At 29.7% G+C, this 17,978-nt stretch overlaps 2 protein-coding genes across 2 annotated transcripts; one reads left to right on the top strand and one right to left on the bottom strand.

Annotated features, from left to right (window-relative positions):
- The first annotated feature begins 44 nt into the window (after positions 1-44).
- LOC136091952 (piggyBac transposable element-derived protein 3-like) lies at positions 45-1,211 on the top strand. Its single transcript, XM_065819672.1, has one exon. It carries the CDS (start codon positions 45-47, stop codon positions 1,209-1,211), a length of 1,167 nt encoding a protein of 388 aa, XP_065675744.1.
- A 1,414-nt stretch (positions 1,212-2,625) lies between these two features.
- Positions 2,626-17,264, bottom strand: LOC100213645 (transmembrane emp24 domain-containing protein 5). Its single transcript, XM_065820373.1, has 3 exons — positions 17,105-17,264; positions 3,179-3,469; positions 2,626-3,054 (listed from the first exon to the last, which is right to left on the bottom strand). The coding sequence occupies exons 1-3, from the start codon at positions 17,246-17,248 to the stop codon at positions 2,824-2,826; spliced, it is 666 nt and encodes a 221-aa protein (XP_065676445.1). The 5' UTR covers positions 17,249-17,264; the 3' UTR covers positions 2,626-2,823.
- Positions 17,265-17,978: the final 714 nt, after the last annotated feature.

The raw sequence follows: 17,978 nt of genomic DNA, 5'->3' as shown, positions 1-17,978 counted from the left end.
ATAATTTACTTTAGTTATAATCTGTTATTTTTATCGCTAAAAGTATGATAGATGTATATTTTTTTATACTTTTAGTGAAGAAACGCCTCTTAGTATGGAAAAAGCAGGATCCAGACAAAGTTGAAAAAATAACATTAGACTTTGAGACAATGCAAAGTGATGATGAAGATATGAAGAACTGGGAGCCAGTTGAATTTTACAAAAAGTTTCTTAATAATTCTATTTTTGAACTTATTGTACAAGAATCAAATAGGTATGCCATACAATGCAATCCTTCTTCCCCATTGAACTTGTCATGCAACGAACTTGAACAATTTATTGGTGTTTTGTATGCAATGAGTCTGGTAAAGATGCCAAGTACTAGATTGTACTGGAGCAAAGAATTTTATTTTGAAAAAGTTGCAGGTACAATGGCAGTAAACAGGTTTGAAAAAATTAAAAAGTTTCTACACTGTAGTGACAATCTGACCCGTCCTAAAAACTGCACAGATCGGCTTTATAAGATCCGTCCCCTTGTCGATCATTTACAAAAACAATTTTCAAATCTAAAACCATCAGAACTATTATGTATTGATGAACAAATAGTTCCATTCAAAGGGAAATCTGGACTCAAACAATACAATCCTAAGAAACCTAAGAAATGGGGTTACAAACTGTATGTTTTATCTGGTATTGATGGGTTGATTTATAACTTTCAAGTTCATACCGGTGCCATTGATGTGTGCTTAAATCAACCTAATTTAAAAGCTTCTGGAAATATAGTGCTAACATTACTTCAGCATATTCCTAGGAATAAGTGGTATAAATTATTCTGCGACATTTGGTACACAGGTGTTGATCTTTTCAAGACACTTCATAACCAAGGAATTGGTTGTCTAGGTACAGTAAGAGCAAATCGTCTTTCAAAAATAAAAATGACATCAGATCAAGTCATGAGAAAGAATGGCAGAGGTTCTGTGGAGTTATGGACAACCACCTATGACGGTGTTGAATTGAGGGCTATCAAATGGTTTGATAATCGTGGTGTAACACTATTGTCAACGTATGAAAGTGTCAACCCAGTATCTAATGTTTCTCGTTTTGATCGAAAAGCAAACAAAAGAGTAAATGTTGTTTGTTCATCCATTGTAACAACATATAACATGTTTATGGGTGGAGTAGACCTATTAGATGGATTTCTTAGTCTTCACAGAATTAGTATACGGTCTTAAAAATGGTACCACAAATTACTTTTCCACTTTTTTGACATGGTTGTGGTTCAATCATGGATCTTATATCGTCGTCAAAATAAAGGCAATACATTGAAACTCAGAGAGTTCAAAATGAATATTGCTGATTGTTTAATTAGAAAAGGTAAGGCAACAACTAACAAAAGAGGAAGACCCAATTCTTCAATTATTGAAAAAGAATTTATGGAGAAAAAAAAGCGTGGTCCTACAGCCCCACTACCAATAAAAGCTATTCGTTTAGATAGATATCATCATTGGCCTGTATTCATGGATGACGTAAAAAAGGGAAGGTGCAAGAATCCTGAATGTCAGCACATCACAAGAGTTTACTGTGAAAGATGCAAAGTGAACTTGTGCTTTACTGCAAAATCAAACTGCTTCAAATATTTTCACACTGATTGAAACTGGTGAATTTTATTTTTAAAAAATGTTTAGTATGTTTTGTTAAATTTTATTAATACAGAAAATAACAAATTTGTTTGTTTTGTATTTGATTTTTTATGGAAATCTGTACCAAATCCCTTTTTTCAAAATTTTTTTGGGAATATTTTGAAAAATAGGCAAGTATAGGTCTTTTTTATGTCATAGAAAATCAATAACTGTATGTTACTATTTTAGTAAAAAAAGAAACAGAAGTTGGAAGCTACTAAATTTGACTTTGTTGTTGAGTATTTACAAGGTTTCTAGGCATAATTATAATCTTAAATCTCGTCTTTTTTAAAACTCGATTGCATATTGTTGCTTTAAAGAAACAAAGCCTAAAAGACTAAGAAAATAAGAAAAAATTCATGAATATTCTAAATTTTTCGAATTATCGACTTAGTTTTTGATAATATCTAATAAATTTTTTTTTTTTAAACCATTAAGAAAAAAATGTATGCGGTGTCGGTTTAATTTTAAATTTGTTATTGTCTTTTACGTTAGGATACTCACGTTGCTGCCATCGATTTAAAAATTGCTATTAACGCCTTTTTTATTACCCTAACAATTTTAAATTTTAGTAATGCAATCAAAAACTTTTTATCTTTGAACATTCTGCAATCTAAGATTTTGTTTATGTTTCTATATTAAAGTAAAATGCCGAACAAATAAGAGTCGATTAAATACGGAAAATTTGAATATTTAAAATAATTAAAAGGATGCTTTATTTTCATTTAAATTTATTTAAAATTAAAACTATGTTGAATAAAACAAATTGCCAAGTAAAATAAATAAAGAATAAATAAATAAAAAAAATTGTAAAGATGAATAACAGTTTTAAAAGAAAATAGTTTGTTTTGAAGTTACATTGTCACTTGAACATAAAACTCACACATGTATATACTACCTTTATGTATTATATATTATATATCATTGTATTATTAAAGAAAAACTAGTGTAAAAAAATATACAAATGGAATGGAAATAATTGTATAATAAAACTATTGGTTAAAAACATCTGAATAAATGATTCAACAAAATATTAGAATAACATAATTACGAGTTGAGTAGAAAGTTTTATAAAAATAGAAATATCGTTTTAATTTGTATAAAAATTTTCTTTTTATTTTTCCGTTACAGTTAAAAACAGCAACTATCGAAAACAATTACAAAATCACAAACCACTATGCATGCCTTTTTGTTGTTTTGACTTGAATAGGTTTCGTATTAAAAAAACTTGAAGTATACCAACAACAATCATTAAAATGCACGACATAGATGAAAACCATGTCACAAGCCATTGATTGTGTTCTTGTAAAGAGCGATGTCTCTTGTAACGCGATCGAAAAATTAACTGAAATTGTTCTATTGTCTCAAATTTTAGACCAATGTTTTCAAGCTTAACCTTAAAAAAGATAAAAAAAAAAGAAAAGAAAATGTTAACAATCAAGCGGAAAAATTATAAGTTGGAATTTATTGCATTACCACATGTGGTAATGCAATATATTAAATGTAAACTAAAAACAAACCATTAAAATATTATTGTTATCGTATCCATCCTTTTCAAGATGTAAACCTTTAAAAAGTTCTTCATGATCGAGACCAGTCTTATTTTCTGACTCGTCAATTCCCAGATCAAAGTAAATAACTTTATCCCAGAATTTACTGTATCTGTTATCAAAACAAATTTCAACAGGACCATCTTCTTCAATATTTATTTCTTTACTAACTTCTGTTTGGCGAAACTCGTTTAAATATTCTCTGCCGGTAATCATCGATCGAATCACCAAGGTTATATCAATTTCACCTCCGGAAAGAACCTAAATAAGAAGTAAATTTAAAATGTTATTGTAAAATATCATGAAAAATAACATGAAAACTGAAAACAAACAAAAAATATTTCGAACTGTTGAATGTTAATTTATACTAAACACTTAAAAAAAATAAATTATATTTACATGAAATTTGAAATTGTTAACATACAATGTTAACTTTTTTTAAAATTTAATTATTTCATTAAAAAATTTCTTCTATTACATCATTTGAACATTAAAATATTAAATGATTCTAATCCAGAACCAAAATTGTATGCAGAGGATGCTATTCCAGAAACTACTTTGCAATTAATTTTATTTTTTATTTTTTATGGTATCAACGTATAATAAAACATTCCACTTTACTTTTATATCAGCATACAGAATAAGATCCTTGGATGAAAAGAAGTTCATGACTACATTATTTACAAAATTTTTGTCACCACTTTTATTTTATAGTTTAAACCTTTTAAGAAAACTTTTTTCTAATATTCTATTACATTTACATCGATAGTATTAAGATGAAGTCAAATTGTATTGGTCCGTCGTCAATACTTGAGGTAACAACATCAATATAAAGTAACTAACTCAATATTTTGGTATTTTCTTTAAAAATTATATAGTTAAATTCTGGAAAAACAAAACAAAAGCTAATATCAACTTATTTAAAACTATTACAGTTTTAATATAACATTCAACATAAGCAAACACATCCGCTTGTTCACACAAGTCTATGATATAACTTTATGGAATGTTTCAAAGTATTCCGACGGTTAAATAATAGTAATTCTCTCAAAAAGAGAGTATTGCGTATAATTGAAAAATCTGTTGCCTTTGTTACGGTTTTTAGTAGTATAAGCAACCAAATAATAAAAGATATTAAAAAATTGGACTTTGCGCTCGAGTTTGACCAAAGAATACAAAAAAAACAAGCACAGAATATAAAGAATATACTACAACCAGGAACATCTCTTAACATAAAGTGCTAATAATAAAAGTTGGTTATATGTGTGTGTGTGTGTGTGTGTGTGTGTGTGTGTGTGTGTGTGTGTGTGTGTGTGTGTGTGTGTGTGTGTATATATATATATATACACACACGAATATATATATATACAAACACATATATATATATATATATATATATATATATATATATATATATATATATATATATATATATATAATTTACATATATATATATATATATATATATATATATATATATATATGTATATATATATATATATATATATATATATATATACATATACATACATACATACATATACATACACACACACATATATATATATATACACATATATATATACATACAGTGGCGAGCAAAATAATAGGTGCGAACCAAAAAATTAACAAATAAGAGAATATCTTTGAAACAAATAAAATAAAAATTTGAATTTTTATTAGAACTTTTATTTTATTACATAAATAAACAGAAATTAATAAAAATTAAGTTATTAAATATATATAATACCTTTTAATTAAAAAAAAATAAATTCCACACCGAGCAAAATAATAGGTGTAAAATAAAAAATGAAGATGGAAGTCAATAGGGTTGCAAATTATTAATATTTTGTTGCATACCCTTTATTTTTTAATACTTCCGTGCATCTTGACGGCATTGAATCCACTAATTTTCTGCAAACTTCTACAGGAATGCTATACCAAGCCTCCTGGAGCATCACCCACAGTTCATTTCTTTTTTTTGGATTTTGTCCAGAAATTTTAAGTTTGAACTGCCTCCATAAATTTTCAATAGGATTTAGATCCGGTGACTGAGGTGACCATTCTAAAACTTTTACATTATTGGTCGTAAACCACTCTTTCGCAGCTTTGGATATATGTTTTGGGTCACAGTCCTGTTGGAAATGCCAAATTATCGGCATATTTTCTTCGGCAAATGGCAACATGATATTATTTAGTATGTCTACGTATGTATATTGGGTCATAATATCTTTGATCCAAAAAAGTGACCCCACACCGTACCAGGAAAAGCAACCCCACACCATTATATTTCCTCCGCCATGTTTCACTGTTTTCGCAGTGAAGTGAGGTGAAAGTTCTTGCTTTGATGGTCTTCTTACATACTGTTTTCCATCAGAATTAAATAAATTAATCTTAGTTTCATCACTCCACAAAATATTACGCCATTTTTTGGTCATATCTGGTGCCCGCCAAGCAACATGATTTTTTGCAAAAATTTTTCTTTTCATAATGTTCTTTCTACCAAGTAATGGTACTTTCCTCGGAGTTCGAGCTGGCAACTTACTTTCTAAAAGCCTTCTTCTAACTGTCCAAACACTAATATTTTCATTTAAAATTTTTGTTGCTGGCTTGAAAGCGTCTTTTTTTGAAATAATTGTAATGTGATCATCCGTATGCTGACACGTTTTGCGTGGTCTTCCTCTATTCTCACGTGATTTTTCTGGTTTTAAGGCATTTGTAACTTTATTTTGAGAACATCCCATCGTAACTGAAATTTCCTTGTAAGTTTTTCCTTGTTTTCTTAAATTTCTAATAAGTTTTCTTTCTATCGCTGTGCAATGTTTTCCTCGTCCCATTTTATATCTAATTCTAATTCAATACAAATATGATATGCTATTATTTTATATAAGTTGCATAAATATTGACCTTACCTTTATATCAACAACAAATAAAAATAATAAAATGTTTTTAATCCTACAGCAAACAGGTTAAAATAAACACACACCTATTATTTTGCTCCACCAAATTTGTAGGTTAAATATATAAATAGGGTATTCCCCTCATAAATTTGTAAGAAATTGGAAATATACTGCTCTCTGTTATAATAAAATAAGCATAGTTTGGGTAGCAATCATTTCCTAGATTTCACTTTATAAAATATACTGTAAAATGTCAATTTAAGTGAAATTTATTATTCACACCTGTTGTTTTGCTCGCCATTGTATATATATTATATATACGTATATATATATATATATATATATATATATATATATATATATATATATATATATATATATATATATATATACACACACACATATATATATATACATATATATATATATACATATATATATATATATATATATATATATATATATATATATATATATATATATACACACACACATATATATATATATATGCATGTAGTTTATTTCCTAATGGTTTGCTATGTTGTGATTGGGTGATTTCTATGCATCTACATGACATGGGGAAGGAGGGGGGATGTGGTTATCTGGTATAATGATTTTGATAGCATGGATGAACCATTAATTTTTCTGAGTGATTCGATCATTTTTTTGAGCTATAATATACACAAAAATGAAGGAACTGTTTTTTTCAATACAAGCAGAGAAAAAAATGTTTGAATGAAGCTAAAGATTAACTTTTACTTATGCTAGTTTCTTCAAAAAGAAATTTGTTTTTGAATTGAGTTTTTAAGAATTCTAAACTTTTCAATTCAATTGTTCCCATTCCAATTGCATATACTTTTATACATTCAGATTGATTACTAACTAATTTTTGTAGAAGTATTCTGCAACACTGGTTAGATCTAAAATTTTACTAAAAATGTTTATTTGCGGAAGAGGAAATTAAAAATAAGTTTGATTTATCAAATTAATACATTTAGATTTTCAAACAAGCCATAACAGTAAAACCATATTTCAAAAATAAAATGTAACAGAAAACACCCACTTACACTATGTATCACAAAAAAGTACCAAACCTCCCTTATATTTTAAGTAATCACCATACATTTCATAATTATATCTTCAGCATTTTCAATTTCAATTTACAAACAATATATGCAGCAATTCAAACACATCCCATTTTACTGTTTTGTTTCATAAACTCTTCCAAGTCATTAGAGTATGTGTTGTAACTGTGTAACTCAGTTTCCGGCAAAGTATGGATGTGCAATGTGTCAGTGATTATTCCGATACAGTCCGAAGTGACGAAAGGAGAAATGTGTACTTATTGTTATTTTGATGGATCAAATGGAAAAGCTAACAATGGGGCATTGCATAACAAATTTTTAACTTTTTGAAAAGCTTCCTCGCTATTTTTACTCCATTTCCAAAATACATTCTTCCTCAACAAATTATGGAGCGGTTCTGTAATGGAAGCCATCCTAGGTAAGTCCTAGGTAAGTAGGCATTGTAATAGTTAGCCATGCCTAAAAAATGCTCTTAACTCTTTGACATTAGTGGGTCGAGGAACATCCTTGACTGCTTCCACGTTTTGTGCTGTTGGTCTGCAACCTTCTTGGCTGATTATAAAACCACAGAATACCATTTCAGGTTGCATGAAAGAGCACTTAGATGCTTTAAGAGTTAATCCTGATTCCTTCAATATTCTTAATACGGATTCTAAACTGATTAAATGCTCTTTATCAGTTTTTCCAGAAATGAGTATATTGTCCACTTGTACTTTCACAAATGGTAACCTGCCCAACCTTCTATCCATTTCTCTTTGAAAGATGCTAGTTGCACTATGAACACCAAACTGAAGACGAGTTGGCTGATACAAGCCTTGATGCATATTTATTGTTAGAAATTCTTGTGAGGCTTCTAACTGAAGTTGCTGATAGAAATTCTTGTAAGGTTTCTAACTGAAGTTGCTGATATGCCTGGGACAAGTCGAGCTTGGTGTATTTCTGTCCTCCTGCGATAGTGGCTAACTGATCAGTAGTGTTTGGTATTGGATAGGTATCCAGAGGGGCAGCTTGATTTATTGTAATTTTAAAAATTCCCACATATACGCAACGGACCCAAAGGATCTTTTGAATTCTTTAGAACAGGCACTATGGGCGTTGCCCATTTTGAATACTGGACTCTTCTCCAAACCCCTTGGTCTTCCAAGCGATCAAGCTCTTGTTTAATCCTAGTCCTCAAAGCATACGGTACTGGTCTTGGTTTAAAAAACTTTGGTTGTGCATCCTCGCGTTTGGGTATGTGACATTTAAAATCATTTAGACATCCTAAATTATCATTAAACACCTCTGGAAATTTCGCCACTAATGCTTCTACCCTCGAATCAAACCCATTGCAAACATTGATATTTCTCATTCCTTTACACAATTCCACCCATTCTAGGTTCAGTATCTGGATCCAATCTCTTCCCATTAATGTGGGCACATTTCCCTTAACTAGAGTTATAGGTAAAGTGCAAGATTGTCCTTTATAATCTACTTCAAGAAGCCCTATTCCTTCTGGTCTAACAAGTTCTCCTGTATAAGTCTTTAACACCACTTCAGACTTTCTTAACTTTTCCTTATTTCCTTTTATTCTTATATATGAAGAAACACCCATAAAGGAAACAGCAGCCTCTGTGTCAACTTCCATTCCAACCTCTTTACCATTGATTTTTAAATTAATAATAACTGGTCCATTCACCATCTCAGATTCTTCACCTATTGAATACAAGGCTAAAAAATCACTTTTGTTTTCATCTGCATCAGCAGTGCTTCCTTTAGTCGATCCTTCACAAATTTCAATTTGTTTCACTCCTAATTTCTTTTCCTTCCTACCATCAATTTCTTTTTTTTCTGATCGACATCTTCTTTTAATATGTCCAATTCTGCCACATGTGTGGCACTTTGAGTTGTGATAATGGCAACTGATTGCAAGGTGACCTGTGTAGCCACATCTAAAACATTCTCTATTTCATCAATTTTTTTTCCAAGTATCTATCTTATGTACTCCATCTTGTTCTATAGAGCCTTCTCTAGTACCATGAATAGCCTTAGCATCTCTATATGCTGCTTCATATGCTCTTGCTGTTTCTAGTGCTGTCTCCAATGTTAAATTTTTTATGGTTAATAACTTTTGCTGAAGATTTTCATTGTTTTTCCACATACGAACCTATCTCTTAAGTAACCATTTAATTTCTCACTAAATTCACAATACGCTGATAGTCTGCGTAACTCCATGATATATTCATTTATTGATTCTGCCTCTTTCCTGTCTCTTTTATAAAATTGAAATCGTTGTGCAATAAAATTTGGGGTAGGTTTTAAGTGGTTCCTTATTAGCATTATTATCTGAGTAAAAGTTTTATTTTTTAGTGTCATTTTTGCACAAACTACGAATAAGTTTATTATAAACTACTATATTGTCCTGGTGAAAAGAATGCAGCTGCAGATGGTTTAAGCCGTTTACCATTAGATGCATCGAGGGAAAAGTCACGCTTAAAAACCATGGATGTGGCTATGATGGAGCTAGTAAAAACCCTTATTACAGAGAAACAGTTGAGTATAGCCACATACAATGATCCCATATTAGGAGTGGTTCTAAATAAAGTGTTAGATGGGGGATTAATGATGGAAGTTTTCTGAGTTATCAACAGAAGGAGGTTGTTTGTTGTGGGGGCGAAGAGTAATGATGCCTAGAGTGTTATGAGAAACAGTATTGGGTGGGTTACATGATGTTCATCCAGGAGTAAAATGAAAGCTTTAGCTAGAAGTTATGTCTGGTGGCCCGAAATCGATTCCAAAATTGAGAACAAAGTAAAAAATTGTGAGACCTGTCAAAGAAATCAGAAGTGTCCATTAACTGAGTCTCATCCGTGGGAATATCCAAATAAACCATAGGAGAGGTTACATCGATCATGCAGGTCCAATAAATGGAAAAATATTGCTAGTAGTTATTGGCAGTTTCTCAAAATGGATTGAAGTGGAAGTTGTGAAAAGCACTGTACCTGAGTACCCTAATTGTTGTTGTGGAAACCAAAACAACAATTAGGGTACTCAGGAGTTTCTTTTCAACCCATGGTATACCTAGAGTTATTGTTAGTGATAATGGGTCTGGGTTTTCAAGTGAAGAATATAAAAAGTTTTTGGCTTCAAATAATATCAAACCAGTCTATGCAGCACCGTATCATCCAGCCTCAAATGGTTAAGCAGAACAAATGATCCAAAATTTAAGAATTCTTTAAAAACTTTTCAAGGGAGTGATGTTGAGATGCAATTGTGTCGCTTCCTTTTTAAATATCGCTTAACACCACATTCTACAACTGGAGTTTCTCTGGCTGAACTTTTATTAGGTAGAAGATTAAGAAATCCCTTGTCGATGCTACTTCCTGAGGCCATCACTAAAATCAACAAAAAACAGCTTCCAAGTATTTTTAGTAATAAAAGTTGATTCTTTCAACCTAAAGACCTTGTTTATGTAAGGAATTATATTGGGGGTGAGAAGTGGATATCAGCCATTATTGTATCGGCAGTCGGAAATGGTAATTATAAAGTTTTGACATCGGATGGTCGTATCCAGATTAGACATATAGATCAGATTGCAAAATGTCACATGAAAGATTGCATTAAACCTTTAGTTAAAACAGCAAATGGCATAAATAGTCCTTTTTTTCAACAATCAAATGCCTGAAACATCAGTTCCAAGTGATAACATGTATGATGAATGTGAACCGATTAACAAAGATATTAATCCCAACAGAGTATGTGAATAGTTTGAAAGTAAAAATGTGGGTCCCGAGAGACCTTGTGAACAACCTGAGTTGTTTTCTGAGTCCATTTCTGCAAAAATCAGAAGGTCAGGTCGAACCTGTCGTAAACCAACATATTTAGAACAGTATGAATGATTTATGGGTGGAGGATTGTTGCGACTGTGTAATCTGGTTTCCGCAAAGTATGGATGTGCAATGTGCCAGTGATTGTTCCGATACGGTCTGAAGTGACAAAAGGAGAAACGTGTACTTATTGTTAATTTAATGGAAACATATTTTATGGTTGTTACAGCTGATTATAGTTCTTGTATTTGTAGTTAATTTAATTGAGTTTTTTCCTAAAGCAGTAGTATTTTTCTTTAACGTATTTATAACAGTATGTGAAAAACTTTTTTTAGTTGTTGAATACAACAACAACAAAAATGATGTTAGAAGCAGTCAAAAAAGTCTGCATTAAAGTCTGTAGTAATTCAGCATGGTGATTTTTTCAACAGCATGTTGAGCAGAAATGAAATATATCGAACTATGTTTTAACTTATCAAAGGCTTTCTCTAAAGAACCTGTTGAATATTCAACAAACATAATGAATTGATGATCTCAATGGTTTCAAGTAAAAAGCTAACTAAGTTTAACTAAATAAATTAAATCTCCTTTGTATGAGATAATTAAAACAAATTAAGTTACTTAATTCATTTATTTAAAATAATTAAATCTAATGTATGAGATAATTAAAATGGATTGAGTTAATTACTTCATTTACTTAAAATAATTAATTAAATCTCCCAATGTATGAAATATTGCATCTGCTGTTATAAAAGTAAAAACCTTTATTCCATTTTTACTATATTTTTTTTACTATTTTTAATACCAAAATATGTATCACTAGTTTCACATTTTTTCAAATCAAATTTCACTCTAAACAAGGTTGCAAGCAACCATGGTTAAGTTGAGAGTTATTGGAAACAAAAAACAGAATTTAAGAGCAAGAAAAAAGTTGACAGAAGACTTGAAAGGTTTTAGATAGTATTAGTCAGGAAAACTGAAAATGGGAGAGAATTCCAAAGGATTAAAGTACAAGGGAAAAAAAAGAAAACAAATTAAAGTTTTTAGAGCATGCAGAGACATTAGTAAAGGATGTGACTTTTGCTGAATGAAAAGAAAGGAGTTCTCATTTCTAGTTCCATCAACCAAAAATCATTCTTGCTAAACAAGAATGAGTTTTGGTTGATGGAACTAGAGATGAGAACTTCTTTGAGAAGTGATCATGATAGTATTTTTAGAAAAGAGAAAGTGATACAACTTTATGACAATGGAAGAGAGGCTCAAGCTTGGCAGATGAAACAGCTCTAAATACATTTACAATGTGTTTTTGGACCTTGTATAGAGGAGAAAAGTATCATTAGAAGCACCAGCCTAAATATAACGACAGTATACCATACGGGGACAAATAAGAGATTTGTAGAGGTAGAGAATAGAATCAGGAGTAAGATAATGGTAAGCATGATAAAAAGAAGCAATCTTAGCATATGCTAACTTTGCAATCAAATGTATATATCATTTCCATGAGAGATCAGTAACAGTAGTGAGTGATAATCCAAGAAGATGTAAAGTAGAGGACTCAGTGAGAGGGTTGCATTTCATTAATAGAGGAATATCGACAGTATTGTGATAGTTGTTTGCAGTAAATAACTGAGTTTTGTTGGAGTTAAAATTCACAAGCCACTGCAAGCACTAAACTGTTACAGAAATGAGATCAGATTCAAGATCTGCTTCCTGTTCTAATGTTCTAAGCAATCAAAGAGAGAAGACTTTTTATCAAAACAGGAGTATAAAGTTGCGTAGACAGCAAATAGAGCTACTCTAGATGTAAGATAGTCAGGAAGATTATTAATGTAGATAAAAAACAAGGTAGGACCAAGGATAAAACCTTGAGTAATCTCAGAAGGTACTAAAATAAATTGGTTAGAAAGAAATGATTTGATAATATATTTTCATATTAAGTACACATATGGAGAAGACCAACATGCCAAACTTTATTGAAAGCTTTAGATATATCGAAAACAATAGCCCTTATCTCACTGCCTCCATCTAATGTATGATAGAATCTTTCAGTCACAGCAATTAGCTGTGGCTACCACCTAGAGGAGTACAAGGAGAAACTGAACACAAGCTAGGGTCATACACAAGTGAAGTTAACTGATAAGGATTGCCTGGAAAATGAGTCACTAAATTAACTATTTGAGTAAGTGATAGAGAAATACATAGGTTGTGAGTTTTAGTGCCAGCAAGGTCAGTGGTGTTAGAGTCAAGCCATTTAGTATGATAAGCATTAAAGTCATCAACAACAATATTTACAGGGGTGAAAAGAAAAAGTACGATTAATTTGATTGGAAATTACATCTAAAAGAGTGTAGTCTTGAGAAAAAGGAGAATGATAAAGAACAAAAATGAAAAAAAAAATGTTATCACTTTTCTCATAACAAAAAAAAAGTGATAGATTTTTTTTAGATATATAGAGTGAAGAGATGCTAATTGGAAGCACATAAAAGAATGGTCAGATGATTCAAACCTGATTTTTTGACAAATAGGTTAGTTGATGTGTCTGATTGAGTCTTTGCAAATCAAAGAATAGTAGCCATCAATGCTGAGATCTGAAAAAAAAGAAGGTGAATTTAAATTAGTTTCACAAAGAGCAAGAAACTCTAGTGAATTTTGCAAGAGGTAAAATTCAACTAATGAAAAGGATTTGTAAAAGATATATTGAAACAATTAGGTGATGGTTTTTTTGTTTAATATTTTTGGTTACTTTGTGCATGGCTTCAGTTAAACATTTTATATCTAATTGCTTCTCTGAGCAACTGCTTTGCTCATAGAGTTGCAAAAAAACGAATCTTTTTTTTTTGGCATTTTTTTGAGTCAAAAAAAAGTGTTTTTTTGTTTTTTTTTAAAGATGTTTTGCTTTTTTTTTTTTTTTAACAATTTTATAGTTTTTTTTTGTATAAATTTTGGAAAAGTTTTCCTTTATTCTAGTATATTTCTAGTACATGACCATTAAAAGCACAATTAGACGTATAAACACCAATTTAAACTTTAATTAAAAAAAAAATTAAATTAGCTTTAAGTTAGTTTTATATCTAGACATACTGTATGGAAATGTTGTCATGTTCTACTAACAACTGTGATTTTTTATAAATTTTTTTTTTAATTATATGATTTATTTATTAAGACAGTTTTTTATAGTACTATATCAGGACACTTTTCAAAATTTTTTAACATGCTTTTTTTTTCACAGCAAAAAGGGTTAAATATATCTAAAGGGGGGTTTTATACACACACACACACACACACACACACACACACACACACACACACACACACACATATATAAAGCTTTTAACAAAGTTTGGCATGCTGATTTCTTCATAAGCTTGTTTTAAATAGGAAAATCTGCAAAAGTTTTTAAGATTATCAAATCATTTCTTTCTGACCACTTTATTAATTTTATCCTCGAAGATCAACAGTCTTATTTATTTCCAGAAACTTCTGGGGTACTTCAAGGTTCTATCCTTTACCCTATTTTGTTTCTTATCTGCATTAATGATCTTCCCAACAGCCTTACATCTAAAGTAGCTCTTTTTGCTGATGACTCAATTTTATACTCCTGTCTCAACAAAAAGTCTTCTCTTTTTTATCGCTTAGAACAGGCAGCTGGTCTTTAATCTGATCTCACTTCTGTAACAGATTGGGGCTCACAAATTTTGGCTTGTAAATTTTACTACCATAATACTGTCGACATTCCTATATTAATAAATGGTAACCCTCTCACTGAATCCTATATTTTATATCTTCTTGGATTATCATTTACTACTGACCTTTCATGTAAACAAAATATACAATCGATTGCTAAACTAGTATCTGCTGAGGTTTATTCTCTTTATCATGATTGCCATTTTCTTACTCCTGATTCCATTCTAATGATGCTCTTTTTCTTCTAGACAAGGTCAAAAAATACATTGTAAATGTAGTTGAACCTGGTCTATCTGCTAAGCTTGAGCCTATTTCCCATTGTTGTAAAGTTGCATCTTTTCTACAAATTCTATCATGGTCGCTGCTTAAAGTAGTTATAATGTCTAGTTCCACCAACAAAAACTATTGCTTGAATCATCGTTCAGCTAAGTCTCATTCATTTACTGTATCAATCCCTGCATGCTCTAAAAACTTCTATTTGTCTAGTTCTTTTACCGGCATTTTACCACATTGGAACTCTCTCATCCTTATGTTTTCTTGATTCATACAACCTACAACTCTTTAAGTTTTTTGTCAATCATTTCCTTGCTCTATAACTCTGTTCTTTTTTTTCATAGTAACTCCTAACTTTATAGTGGTTGCTTGCAGTTATCTTGGGAGTAAATCAGAATAAATAATATATATATATATATATATATATATATATATATATATATATATATATATATATATATATATATATATATATACACACACACACACATATATATACGCACACAATATATTAACATCAATTGTTAGATCTAATTAAATCTAATATATATAAATAAACAATGTTTATTGTGTTAATATATAACACTAAAACAAGTAAAGATAAAATTGAGGAAGATAAAATTATCTGAGAAGCTTTTATACAGGACTGCTCCAAACGTGTTAACATTTAAGAATATTAAAATAAAAAGAATTTCAGTAAATTTCAGTATTAATTATCCCATTTAAATCAGAAATGAAACTATGAACTAAAATATTGCCACTAAATTTAATAACTTAAATAATGATTTTTTAAATATTTCCTAAAAAACCCCAAAAAACAAGAACCAAAAAAACGCATCACATCTCTATTTGCTCACCAAATTGAAATTCAATTTCTTTAGTGTTTTCCCTAAACCAATTATTATTCTTTCATAAGTTGACATAGACATAAAATAAAAAATGTGTTTCTTAGTTCTCTAAAGTTTATTAGGAATGGTTTTAAAAATAGTAAAAAAATATCTATTTACTTGTTTTTTTATGCAAATCTTCCCATTTATGCAGTAGTAAATTTATTGTTTTGTTTTTTCATTAATTTTTGTAATATCTTAAATTGACTGTTTCATTAAAAGTTGAGGACCAGAAATATTTCCAGATATTCCAATTCGTGATCACTTAATTCGAGCCTTAAACTACTACTTAGTTCATCCTCTTGAATCATCTTCTTTCTTGCTACTAAACTTGTTTATGATGTCATACCTGATTTTGCTGGTGCAGCGGGAATTTGACTTTATTGTTATGAAATATTGTTGTAGGTACATTTGGTTCTTATCACTAATCATAATAAACATTTTCAGGCCAATGTTTAGAGCATACATACAGAACATTTAGAGTCAGGGATATTATCTTTTGGAATTGAAGTTATCCAGCATAAACATTCATCGTTGTCTTTTGTTAACCGGTCTTCTTATTCTTTTTTTCATAGCTAGATAAACATTAAATGATACAACACTAGAGTCACATTGTATTTAGAAACTTTTTTAAAAAACCTCAGGATATCCATTGTCTAAAATCTTGCTAAAAAATCAACCCTCAATCTTTTCGTTTGACTGCCTGTTGTAAAAATAGTCTCAAGAGGAACATAATGAACTAAGGAAGGTTTTATGAAAAGGAACTCAAAAGCATAACAAACAAAAGAATTAAGAGTGTAATGAAGAAGATTTCATAAAAGCAGCAATTAAAATCGAATTATCTTTTTTTAATTCAAGTTGGCACTGGCTGTGTATGTTCTTAAACTATGAGTATTGCTAACAACCACATATAAAAAAAATTGGATTGGTTACTTTGCAACATCTGTATATATTTATTAAAAGGAAGCAGAAAACTATATAAATAAATATTATGATACTCTTTTTATAAAACACTTTTACTGTTTTGGAACAATACAATGTAATAAATCAATAAAACAAATAATAATTTATCAGCCTTGACTTTTTACAGAAATATACATGTCAACTGAAACAATAGTTCTTTTTATAGCCTTATTTTAGATTAATCTACCCTTTTTTATATAACTTTGTTTTAGATAACCTAACACCCCCTCCCCCATGCCTATAGCAGAAAATAACACTTTTTAATAATTTTAAAACAACAAAAACATAATAAATGTACCTGAAGATCAAAATCCATCAAGTCCCCTTTAGAAAGCTTCCTATAAAAACAATCCATTTTTCCAGCACCAACAATATATTGAACACCATCTTCAATTTCACATAATATTGTAGCAACAAAGTAAAATATTAAAAAAAATTTCATTTTTCTCTAAAAAAATAAAACTATAACAGGAAAGAAAAAAATAAGTATTATATTATTTTAGGAAGTGTAAAACAAGAAAAAATGATTAAATAAACATAATATTATCTTCAATTTCAGTTAAAACTCCATGAAAAATTCATGCAGAACTTAATAAAAATATTTATGCTGAACTCAGTGAAGATATGTATGCAGAAAATGTTTGAACTTAAATTGCTACTTGTTCACAGTAAGCTTGCTGTATGTATATTTACTATATGTATGTTCACTGTGTTTATAGTATGTTGATTTTATATGTTAAAAATATACTAGAAAGTTAATTGTTAATATATAAAATCATAAGCAAATAAGTCCTTGGATCTTCTAGTGCTAGTTCTAAGTGCATTTTTAATATATGTACATTTCCGTGTATATACTGTTTACTTTATGTAAAGTAAGATTTACAGTATATACTTTATTGTATGCGCTTTATGATTGTGCAATAAATGATATACTTTCATATTGAATTATTTGAATGAGTTGTTTGTTTATACTAATTATATTATGTTATTTAAATGATTTAAACAATTTATTCTAATTATTTTTAATATTTTATGACTTGCAATAGTGTTTTATGACTTACAATAGTGTTTTATGATTTGCAACAGCTTTTTTTGACTCACAATATTTTATGACTTGCAATAGTAATTTAAGACTTGCAATAATATTTTATGACTTGCAATAGCATTGTTAA

This window comes from Hydra vulgaris, chromosome 15 (assembly GCF_038396675.1).
Source record: "Hydra vulgaris chromosome 15, alternate assembly HydraT2T_AEP".
Taxonomy (NCBI): domain Eukaryota; kingdom Metazoa; phylum Cnidaria; class Hydrozoa; order Anthoathecata; family Hydridae; genus Hydra; species Hydra vulgaris.
This window is presented reverse-complemented; position numbering and strand designations above follow the sequence as displayed.